This window comes from Galeopterus variegatus, unplaced genomic scaffold, assembly GCF_000696425.1.
Source record: "Galeopterus variegatus unplaced genomic scaffold, G_variegatus-3.0.2 Scaffold5293, whole genome shotgun sequence".
Classification (NCBI taxonomy): Eukaryota; Metazoa; Chordata; class Mammalia; order Dermoptera; family Cynocephalidae; genus Galeopterus; species Galeopterus variegatus.
In genome coordinates, this window is record NW_007731404.1 from 2,684 (window position 1) to 15,379 (window position 12,696).

A 12,696-nucleotide genomic window follows, 5' to 3' on the forward strand; every position below is an offset into this window, starting at 1 on the left:
AGGAAAAACTTGTTCCAAGAATTTTTTTTTTTTGATATTAGCATTTGTGTAGGGCTACTGATTCTGAGGAATAAAACATATATAATATTAATCTATTTTCCAGCTAACTATATTCTTCAAACTTTGTCTCTCAATGTGCTTTCCAGGGCCTAGGAGGTGCTTCTTGGGGAAAAATTGCGTGGCCCTGGAATCTGGTATATAGTAGACACTCAAATTTTTATTAAATTGATAATGCTACCAGCCTTTGTTTGGCAAAATTTAGATATCTTTTTTTTTTTTTAATATTGTGGGCAATAATACAGTTCTTATATATCACTTATATTTATATGTTAAAGCCTAGAGTCACATGTCTTCAGACTTCTTAAATTGACCCAGCATACAGGATACAAAAAAGCTTCAAACTGAATATATGGCAGATGAGTTTCTATTCTAAGAAATTCTTTCTGTTTATTAAGGAATATGCAGCTCCATTAGGGTGATAGAATTAAAAGTGATTTCTTGCTTTTAACATTTCCTTTTATATTTTTTCATGCCATTGACACACTTTATATTTTGTGATCATACTATTTAAAAATGTAAAATATTTTTCTTTTCTCTGTTTAACCCCAATTTTATGTAATGCCCCGTTAATTTTTTGAAGGTACTTTATTTTTACTTATATGGTTGAGGTTCATTTTTATATATGTATATTTTTATTTACTGTTAATTTTACACCTTTTTTGTTTCATGCATTCTCAGCACTTAAAAAATGAAGGTATTATGCAAAAGTAATACTCAACTTATGAGTCCTATAATTGCTAGCTAAAAGTTATGTCTTTTCAGTAATTGTTGATTCATGGCTTCAAGTCAGGAGATTAGAGGAGATCACTCCAAAGTTAATAGCCAACCATATTTCTCTCCCTTATATTTTGGTCATAGCAGTAAGCTGATATAAAAAAGCTGAGAGGATATTTAAAAGCAAAATGCGCACGTTTTGTTGAACTTTGAAAGAAGAAACTGAGGCTTGGAGTAGGAGAATATATCATTTTGAAGTAACAGTAAGAATCAGTGAGGAGACTTCTCAGAAGGTAGAAGCGGAGGTTATGGTTACTGTGCTTAGCTTTGGCAAGGGTGAATGGACTCAGAACAGACTCACTGAAATGAAGTACTTTTGGGCTGCGGATTGCTTTTCAATAAATGAAGATTCTGATTTGGATGGGAGGACATCAGTATTGAATTAAGTAGGGAGCAGCAGGAAACCTACTTTTGCCTAGGCTTTTTTCTTCTTTGAGAGTTGCTTTAAATAAATTTTATCTCAATCCAACTAAGTCAGTATTTAAAAGAGTACTTAAATTACTGATGTTATTTTAGTTGCTTTAAATAAATTTTATCTCAATCCAACTAAGTCAGTATTTAAAAGAGTACTTAAAAGAGTACTCAATCCAACTAAGTCAGTATTTAAAAGAGTACTTAAATTACTGATGTTATTTAGAGATATTTTGATAGGAAGGGTTTCAAGTAATGGCGTTTTCTGTATTAATCTTTGAGATTTACCTAGTTCTGGAGTCAACCAAAGAAAGCACATTTGTTACCCAAAGACATTATCGTGAAGTGGCAGGTATTTTTGTGTATCACTGAGTTTTCCTCTTCATTTTCTCTTCTTTCAGCCTTCTTTGTTAGCTCTTCTGCTTATTAAAAAAACACTCCAGGTTACTAAGTTGTTGGATGATTTTTCTCCTTTGAAGTATTTCTTTATAAGTTTCACAGGTTTCTAAAGAATAAGACAAGCTCTCCAGAGGGCTCTGGATCATGCAGATGGACCAGACTAGCTGCTTGTGATTTCATTGTTCAAGTACAGTTAACTTCAGAAGTTAAGAAAGACTGCAAAGCTTAAAGTACTTACAGCTTCTTAGCAAGTTGATTTCCAGCAAAGCCACCAACAGGAATGTTTTTTCTGCCAGTTCTCTGACCCTAGTTGATTGAATTGTATATGATGAACTAGTTTGCTGGTAATCTGCAAATGCTTTTTGTGGCAGTTCTGCATTATAAAATTCAGTAGTACACTTAACATTTGTTATGTTCAACTTAGAACTTGGTATTTTCATTCATTCACCCAGCAGCAATTGAATCTTTGATGTATTGGGCACATCATTAGATAATTTTTCCCCCCAAATGTTAAAACACTCAATTTTATAATGTTACATGCAAATTCTTTAAAGTGAGACTGGTTTTTAGTTTTTTTCTGCACACAAATTTAGTATTTTAAATATCTGGGCCAAATCCCTTACAGAAGTTATTCTGATAACACTGTACCGTTTTCTTAATAAAATAGTTTTAAATTCTTTAAAGTGAGACTGGTTTTTAGTTTTTTTCTGCACACAAATTTAGTATTTTAAATGTCTGGGCCAAATCCCTTACAGAAGTTATTCTGACAACACTGTACCGTTTTCTTAATAAAATAGTTTTTTTTTTTTTAAACATAGTTTTCATTAGTCTCCTCAAGTAGTTTTATGACACAGTTAAGGTCCATGTATTTGAATACACCCTTCACTGGTCCATTGTCAGCATCTGTCACTACCCTGACAACAGGGATGTGGCGGAGGCTTTTGGATTTTGTTTCTGTTGCTGGTGTCCTGGGTCTCAAAGCCACTGTGACCTCTCCTGTTGCTGTAGCTGGGCTGGTCTTTGGGGCAGATGACAGTAGATTAGATGGTCCTACTGTTCTCCACCATTACTGCAGCTGTGGGACTCAGAAAAGTCCCCTCTTACAAGAATAGAGACAGGCAGAGCTTCATGAAGGGTGCCAGGGGTCTGGCTGTGGCCTTGGCAACCTCTGCCTAGGGAATTAAAGTTTAATTTGTTTTTACTGTTAGGTTCTGTAGGAGGCAGTGGATCAGGAAAGACTCACTTTTCTTCTGATGATGAAGCAATAGAAGCTGACAATGAGGATGATATTGAACCCTGCGACCAAGAAAATGAAGATGCTGCAGAATCAAGTGTTGGGACTAATACAGGCTGGGCAGATGCCATGGCTAAGATCCTTAACAAAAAAACTCCTAAAAGTACACCCACCATTCTGGTCAAAAACAAAGAGCTGGAAAAGGAAAAAGAAAAGTTAAAGCAAGAAAGACTACAGAAAAGAAAACAGGTGTGTCCTACCAGTTTTCTTGTAGATTATATAGTTTGTCTAGTCTAGTTCTTATCTGTATCAAGTTGTTCCTTGCAGTGTTTGTTCAATTGACATCCAGGTTTTTAACATGCTTTTTTATGTGGATAGGTGGATAACCAAAGTTGTGTTCAGAAATTTAGTCTAGATTACTCCGCTGAGCACGTTTTCTATTTAATCATCTAAGCAAAGCAGTAGAAACACAGACTGCATGGAAATTTATCCTTTTAAATCAAGTAACTATACCTGTGGCAGTGACTCCTGGGTCAAAGAATTTTAATTATAGCTGTCCATATGCTGACTTTATTAGGTTCTGAACTAATAGAAGCATATTAGTTACTTCTTTGCTAGAAACATAATGTAAATCTGTGAAGATTTCACAAGTCAGGGGATGGTCCTGGTTCTGAAAACTGATTATTTTACTGTTAGATAAACTTGTATTCATTATGCTTTTGTTAAACCACTGATGGTAGAAGTTAGGCTAGTAAAATCTGTTAATAAAAGGCCAAAAGGTAGATATAAGTTTGCTGTGTATATTATAAAAATAAAGAAACTGTGGTAAGGTTTTATATCCCTTGTTCTTGATGAAGTGTCTCTATGTCTAAAATATTTGGTTACTAAAATATTTTCCAATGAAAGAAAGATAGTTTTGTACAGTTGTACTGGCAGTATAGAAGTACTAATTTCCAAGAGGTGCTTTTAAGTAAAAATGAAGGAAAAATAGGTTTGAGTTGGCATATATTTCCTTTTATGTTTACTATACCTTTATTTTAAGATGAATGTGTTCTTTGTTCTTAATACTGGTTGCTCTGTGTGAAAGGCTAGATAAAGGTGCAGCTTTTCACATGTTGCTCTTAGAACATGATGTACTCTATTTCAATTCAGTATTCTCATTATACTTTAAGATAAATTTTGTCTCTAATCTTAAACGGATAACTTTTCAAATGAGAAGTTGAATCTTCGTTTGTTATCTGACAAAAGCTAGAAGAGGCTTAAAAAAATATCAGTGTCTTTAGTTACCTCTAGTTCCAAAGTTCCAGTGTGGGTAAGAACAACATTTTGAAGCCAAAAGGAACAAGTCTCTAACTCTGCTCTAGGTCAAAACCTTGAGTGCTAGAGATGATACTGACCACATAATGCGTGAAAGCACAAATGTCGACACCAGAAACTTGGCACAACAGCTACAAATGCTCTTTGTGTATATTTTTGAGTGGATTCTGTGTAAAGTATGATTATTTCTTAATGTTAAGTATTATGGGTTTCCAGTATATCAGCTACTTATTTCTAATCATAAATATAAAAATACATTTCAAAGTTAAAAAAATGTTTTGGGATTAAGCATATATATTATCCCTTGGTACTATGGATAGTTAAGAATTGACTGTTTTAAACATAAAAGTAAGATTTACAAAAAAAGAATTTCTGGCATTCTCTGATAGTGAATTTCATGACCGTTAAAATAAATTGTCTAATTTGGAGGAAGAATCTATTTCTTTAGAAAGTAATCTGGCTAATCATTATATTGAGAGCAAGAATTTGGTTTTTCTGTGATTAGACATTTTCATTAATACAAAATCTGAGATAGATGAGTAGAAAAAAAGAAGAGATAAAAGGAGACATTTTTTCCATTGGTCGTTGTCACTGTTTTTTATGGTTTTAATGCTTACTAGCTTCCTGGTGATTAGTTCTTCATATTAATATATTTGATATTTGGTTAAATGTTGGCCTGAGGAAGAAACCTCAGTTTATCAAAACAGGTGCCTGGGATCAGGATACTACCTGAAGACAGTTTTGAACTAGATTATATTCTCTGTGGGATTTTCTTATTTCCCAGCTCCCCTTCTACTTCTGCACAATAGCAGAAAATCAATTTACTATGGTTTGTAACTGATAGGACAAGAATATTGGTCAGGTGTGCTACAAGAGAAGAAATGGATTTAAACTGTTTTATGCAAAGAAAAATAGTCATTGTGTAAATATCTGGATATGATGTTGTTCTCTTAAAAGCTGATGTACCGATTAGCTCAGTTGGATAGAGTGCAGTGTTCTAACACAAAGGTCGAGGGTTTGGATCTCCATACTGGCCAGCCACCAAAGAGAAAAAAAAAGCTGATATAAATTCTTAATTATTCTGACCGCTGAGGAAGTCATTTTCTGAAAACAGAGGGAAATAGTGTTTATACTTGTTGCCAAAAGGAGTAGATTGGAGTCCTCCTTACGCTTCCCTCCGCCGATCTGGTGATGGCAGGTCAGGCATGTGGCTCTCACACACCCTCCCTTGTGCCGCCTGACTGAATGTGCTGGCTGCTCTCCAGGCCCCTGCTGTCAGAAGACCTGACAGAAACTCACTTTGTGCCTTTCATATGACAGCGCTGCATGGTAACCACAGGCTCCCTGAGTTGAACCCCTAAAATTGTGGTTTTTTTAAAAGTCTTTATGACAAACTAAGCCAGAATGATTTATTACCTTTGTCCTTTCATAGAATATCATATCAAAGTTTGTGCACTTTCAAAAATGCCTAATATTTTTTCACATAACAATATTTATAACACAGCTTGATAAGAATCGGGAGTGGGAAATGATGTGCAGAGTAAAGCCAGATGTTGTCAAAGACAAAGAAACAGAGAGAAATCTTCAGAGAATTGCAACGAGGTAAGACAGTGTTTTTGCCCTTTAAAAATGACTGTATTAAAGCTTTGATAGTGATCTGTTTTTGGCCAGATTTGATTCCTAAGCTCTGCATTTTCAGAGCCAAGTGATATATATCTAAGTCTGTCTATTCAACACTGAATTCAACCAAAGATTTTGCAGGTCCCATGAGGTAGGAATAGAGTGTGCTAAGTGTGTATTTGGTATGATCCTATTTGAGATCGTCTTGTTTTTATAGTCATAAGAACAAGGTAATCAGACCTCTTACTGCATTTCTTTTATGATCGTTCCCTAAATTTATGGCACTAGATGTTTATTTTTATCTTGCATTATATTTATGACATAATACGTTAAACATTATAGCAGCTTCATGCTGTCCTTTCATTCTGCTTTTTTTTTTCATCATTGGACCAAACATTTATTTGATGCCTTCTGTGTCCATAAATAAATAGGGCATGGTAGTTGCTGTGTGGTCCTTGCCCACTCATCTATAGGAATTGCAGTTTCTTTGAGAATAGAGGTATGCCCTGTATGGTGGGGACATACAAGAGATTGTCTGGGAGAGTTGGGGAAGGTTTCACAGAGGAGAAAACAATTGACCTGCAACTTAAAGAATGTAACAATTATATTTAGTGTAATTCCTTTTAAATTCTTAAATACCTGAAATTTTTTGATCATTTTCTAATCCACCTAGTGTGGTAGGATGATTAAGGGCATGGGTGATAGGGCCAGGCTCCTGGGTTCAAAACCCAGCCCTGACTCTTATTTGTGGTGTGTCTTTGGGCATGCTACTGAATTTCTCTCTGTCTCAGTTTATCTGTAAAAAGAGGATTATAAATCTCTGGGTTTCTCTGGGAATTGAGTGAATTAATACATATAAAGAACTTAGAAAAGTCAGGTCAGCACCTGAAAGTAAGTGCCTCCTTGAATTTGAACCCTAGGCACTTCACTTTCCTCGCCCTGGTCCTGGTTCTGCTGTGAAGAGACTCTCTTTATATGTTAATAAGCTAGCCTGTTAAAGTTTCTTGGATGCTAGTAGGAAGACAAGAGACTTCAGGGTCAGAGACAGAGGACTTTCCTACTCATGGCAAAGGCAGTAGCCAGAGCTTCACATTTCCACTGGTTCCCTTTGTCCCCCAGGGGCAGCACAGGTGCCCTAAATGGATGCCTGCACATGCAGTGGGTTGTGTTGCAGGAGAGGAACGCTGTGCTTGGGAACTATCGCTTTTACAGTGATTGGTAACAAGCCTGCTCTTTGTCTGGGGGGAGACGTTACCTCATCCTTCAAGGTCGCTTACTGCAAACACAACCCTGAGAAAAGGCCTGGGTAAAGAGCAGTCAGAATCTTTCATTCTTGAAGAACCCAGCAAGAATATGGTGAGATGCTCTGGGCCCATGGTGGATTGCCTCTTCCTACAATTATTATAGCAAGAGAATTCATAGATTATAGAATTTTAGAGCTGGAAGGGCTCTTAATGGTCTAAATCAGTGCTGTCTCGTAGAAGTATAATGTGAGCCACATATGTAATTTAAGATTTTCTCATAGCCATATTGCAAAACATAAAATGAAAGAGGTAAAATTAATTTTAATAATATATTTTATGTAACTGAATATATTCAAAATATCATTTCAACATATAATCAGTATAAAACAACTATTAATGAGATTTTAAAGTTCTCCTTTTCATACAGTCTTTGAAATCTGGTGTGTATTTTACATTTACAGCACATAGCATTTTAGACTAGCCACATTTCAGGAGCTCACTAGCCAGTGTGTTTCGTGGCTTCTGTATTGGATGCTGCAGGTCTTAATCTTCAGAATTCATCTTTGAATGAATTTAAATAACTACAGAACAAAGTTTTGTAAATAAATATTTTTAAAGCTATGATTTTAAAATTAGTTTTATATCACTAGAGGTGCAGATAATATGAGTAGAGTTGGATACCTTTTAAGCTACTCAGGTATTATTTGTCCCATTTACAGATGAAATCCAGAAAATCTTTCCTAGAGTCAAATGCTTACGCAGCTAACCATCAAAGCCATGTTCTTTCCATTACACTGTAATGTCTTCAACCATTATATTACTATATTTTGTGAAATAGATGTTGTGTTAAAAGTAATTCTCAGATGTAATTGCACAGCTGATTTAGAAAGACCAAAGCTGTAAAAAAAACGCACACACCAATCCACATATATTTATTGTCTTCAGAAATTTATGTTCGTTCATCGAAATGTATGTTTTTCAGATGTATTGAGCCATTCATTCAACTCATTGATTTGAGTGCTTGTGAATGCTTGCCTCTTTTCTAGGCAGTGAAAATACATTGTTCCTATCTCATAGAGTTTGTATTCTATCGTAATTTTTATTTAACTATATTATTCTGGTAATTTTATATCCTGTAGGGGTGTGGTACAATTATTTAACGCTGTTCAGAAGCATCAAAAGAACGTTGATGACAAGGTTAAAGAAGCTGGGGGCTCTATCAGAAAGCATGCTAAGTTGATGTCAACTGTTTCCAAGAAAGATTTCATCAGTGTGCTGAGAGGAATGGATAGAAGTACAAATGAGAAAAGTTCAACTGGGAAGAACCCAAAAGCCAAACAGGTAAGACTTTTATATAGCATTCAGTGCATCAGACTTTTTGTCTCTTAAACTAGAGTTTGAGATGGAAAAAGCACATTACAGAATTATAATTTTTTTCAGATTTTATTAAAACTCCTACTTGCCCACAACCTAATTTAAAAGTTTGAATTCTTTAGTTTTATGAGGATTTACTCAGTATGGAATTTGACAATTATAGGCATCTTACCCCTGCTCTTAGAACTCAGGAACCAAATAGGTTCAGGTCAATTTTTTAGAGGTAGGGCTTGTATCTCTCCTATCTGAAAGGCTACAGTTTGTGCAGTTTGGAGAATAGAAGCCTAAGAGAAGGCTACAGCTTTAGTTTGAAACTTTTACCTACAGAGGTAATTGTGATGGTGTGTAACTCCTAAACTATGAAGAGTCTGAGCTTTAGGAAATAATGGTGGAACGTCATCCTTGCTCTCAGCCAGCGTTGATGATGTTTGGCTGGTTGGGAGATTAAGAAGAAATCCTTTTCATGATCTTTGGTGTGGTAACTTTGCCCTTTTGACCTGTGGACCTCAATAGTTTCCTTTTAACCAGGTGAAAGGTTCTGAAATATGCTTTAATCTCATAAGGGCTGGTCTTTAAAAAGAAATTAAAGGAAAGTACATAGTTGTCTTTGCTGGCTTGATTTCTGTTGCCAACAAAAAGTACTTTAATCAGTCAGGAGGTGAGAGTTTCTGTATTGTTTGTGTTTTGGGGAAACAGTTGAAACCCTGGCAAAAAAAGCATTTAGGAATTTCATGCTAGCCTAAAGTTGAAATGTTTTTCAAATTCCTTGATTAAGTGGCCATTTTACCTAATTTTAGTGAGTTTTCTAATCCATTTAAGTTTGTCTCTCTTGAATATCAAAGGACCCAAATTATATATTATGTAATAATGGTTTTCACTAGTGCTGCTATTTTAAAGTATCTTTCAGAAGTAATTACAAATACATGAACACTATGTTTGAGGATTTATACTTGTTAGTTGGCTGTATTCTTGCTGGTAACATTATACTCTAAGAATTGGAAAAAGATTCAGCAGCATTAGAGGGGACAGAACTAGTGAGAAGGTGGAAAATAAAGACTTATTTATTTCTTTTTCCTGTTGGTTTTAAAATAACTTTACATAGAAACGTTTAATTTTCTTTTGGGGTTATTTCTTTCATGAGTTAGAAAAATGCACAAAGGGTTCTTTACAATGGCATTACCACATTTTCTCTGTTACCATTTTGCACTTGCCCTTGACTTTCTTTTTTTCTACTTCAGTTATCACAGGCATGTTATTAATCTGGGACAAGGTCAAAAATTGCTTGTGATTCAGGCCAGAGTAGCTTTGCTCTTAAAGTAATTTGTTTCCAGAACACTGACTCCACTCCACCAACACCATGGCACATTTCTTTCTTTTAAAAATGTTTGGTTTTATTTTGATTTTATATTTATGGAAAAGCAAACAGATTCCTTTTTAAAAAATTATACTTGAGTTTGCATTTGGTAACTATAAAAGCACTATATTCTTTGTGATTGGATCAGTTACTGATATAAAAAATATTAATTGCCTATTTGACCAGATACTATCCTTGTGTCTTTTAAAGTCTTATACTTGAGATAGGCAAATGACTTCAAGTAAATAAATAAACAAGATTAACTTGACAACATGCAGATTCCAGATTAGTATGTCTAGACTACATGCTGGCGTCAGTTACACCAGGTACAAGTAAATATAAATTAAGTGGCTAAATCTTTTTGTGGAGGGAATTTTATATTAGCTGTGGTGATATTCATTTAGGTCATAGAAATCTATGTATGTTATTCGAAAAAGGTGGACTTTTAAGGTAGTTGAAGGTAAGGATGGGAGGCAAAGGTGGGAATAGATTTGGTGTGCCAAAGTGCTATTTAGAAATGAGTCATAGATTAACGAACTGGATAAAGGAAGATATTAAGTAAGTAGAGAATAACACTGCCCTTTTTTCTCCTATTTTACCTTGTCCTAGCACCATAGCACACACAGTGTGACTAAAGAACTCTATGAAGTTGCTCATTGTCCTTTTCCCTGGGCTGTGATGATACTCAGAACAGAGGCTTTTTATACAGTACTCCTAATGTGAAATCTCTAAAATTGGAATCCACCCACATGTAAGCTGGATTCACTGGCAGCCATCTCTCATGATACCAATGTGGAAACATCTTCATTGTGATGACTTCAACTCTTTTTCCCAGAGGTCTAGTGCTACTCTGATTTCTGATTCTTTATTCTTTGGAAGCTTTTAGGATCTTGTCTTTATCCGTGTTGTTCTAAAATTTTGCAGTAAAATGCCCTGGGGTGGCTTTTTTTCATTCCTTGTACTGGACACTGGTAGGCTCTATCATCACTCTAGAAATAAGTCAATATTTCTCACTTTTAAACAGGTTATTTTGTTTGGTTGGTTTAATGCCTGATTATTTTTGCCCCTTTCTTTTCTTTTTCTCTTTCTAGAATTCCTGTTAATTTGTTTTTGGGTCTTCTGACTTCATCCTCCAATTTAACTTTTTTCCTTCAATTTTCTATCTCTCTGACCCTCTTCTGGAGAAATTCTTTGATTTCCAGCCGTCACGTTGAATTGGGAAAAAAAATCCTATTTCATATGTTTATATTTTGAAGACTTTTTTTTTTCTTTAATAGTGCCTTTCTTGGAGTCCTATTTTTATTTCATGGGTATGGTATCTATTCTCTCTTTGAGGAAGTAATTATATATGTTTATTTTAATCTCAGTATTTCCAGTTGGAGGTCTTCCTCAAGTGAGTGGTGATCTTCACTGTCTATTCATATTTAAGTCTAAAGTACTAAAGAGTTGATTGAAAGTTTGAATGTGAGCCCAGAGTTTGCTTGTCAGTGAGCCCAGCTATAGGATAATCGAGTAAAGTTGGTGCTTTCATTGGGGGATGCCCAAATGTCAGTTTTTATAGGTCTTTCTTCGGGAACCCTCTGTCTTTTCTGAAGAAGAATCGTATAGTCTCTTACCCGTGGAGTAAAATACTTGCTGATGACATTCCTGGTGTAGCAGAATGTAGGAATGGTCTTTAGGGCTCCAGCATTCATTATGTAGACTGACTCAATAAAAGCCCTTTGCCCTAGCTAGTGTTCCAGAGTTCAAGAACCCTGATGTAATATCTTCAGAGACCTAACTACCTGTCCATGTCAGGGTAACATAGTCATTCACCTGCCTCCGTAAGCTGTGGAGGGGACCTGAGGTCTAACTGCTTTTTATACAGACTATCAGCCAATCTTCTGCTTTTATCACACCCTTCGCCACCATCCCACGCTTCCCCCTATTCCCCCTTCTAAGTTATGTCTAGTTCCTGACATGGGTCCACTTGTTTCTCACTTAGACATCAGCCTTTCTTCTCTTATAATTGGTTACCACTATGCTATCCAGTTCTTATCCCCTCCCAAATTTGTTGGCATTATTGGTCTTCTGTTGTTTTCTCTTTTGTATTGTTTTCTTGTTTGTTTATACCTTTCGTACCCCTATTTTAATTTTGTTGAGCTTTCTGTAAGAAGTGGAGATAAATGCATGTCTGATGTTTAACTGGAAGATCTCTGTTTTACTTTAAAAGCAGAAATGTTACGCTTATTGTAGTTTCATATTGCTTTAATAGAATTATTGGTAGACTTGAATTGACTATAAAATATTTCACAAACAGTAAACCTTTAAATATTTGATAATGGACTATTTTTTATGCTTTGAAGTGTTATTTAAAAAATACTTGTATTACACACATACTTTAAAAAATTTTAGCCTTATAAAGAGGATTTTTTTTTGTTTTTGTTTTTTCCTTTTTTTCTTTTTTCGTATCCGGCAACGGATCGCAACCCTCAGTGTCGCGCCCCGACCGGACTGGACTGGACCGGCAACGGGATCACAACCCTCAGCGGGAGCGCCGCCACGCTCCCAAGCCACGCACTGTAGCAGTGCGCCACCAGGCCGGCCCTAAAGAGGGTGTTTTATAAAATGTTTTATAAAAAGTAGATGTAGACATGTCCTGTATTTCTGTGGATTTGCATCTTTGGAAACAACCTCTGTGATTATCTTTATTCCTTGGTGGGTCTTTAGATATTTAGATGCATGTGTACATGCATGTGTATATTTAGCATTGTTTCCTAGAAAAGAATGAAAAGAGAATGTATGCTTTTATAATTTCTAATATGTTGATTTTTGTTTTTTAATCTGATAGATGCCCAGAATTACTCAGATTCATTTTTCACAAGTCTCCTATTTATGATTTATGAGTCTGTTTTACAGCTTTCACCAAA

The 12,696-nt window shown here is 35.4% G+C and overlaps 1 protein-coding gene across 1 annotated transcript; it reads left to right on the forward strand.

The window, feature by feature from the left end:
* Positions 1 to 1,500: 1,500 nt before the first annotated feature.
* LOC103604626 (RRP15-like protein) lies at positions 1,501 to 10,890 on the forward strand. Its single transcript, XM_008589202.1, has 5 exons — positions 1,501 to 1,597; positions 2,853 to 3,127; positions 5,700 to 5,797; positions 8,199 to 8,400; positions 10,879 to 10,890. The coding sequence occupies exons 1-5, from the start codon at positions 1,501 to 1,503 to the stop codon at positions 10,888 to 10,890; spliced, it is 684 nt and encodes a 227-aa protein (XP_008587424.1).
* The last annotated feature ends 1,806 nt before the right edge of the window (positions 10,891 to 12,696 follow it).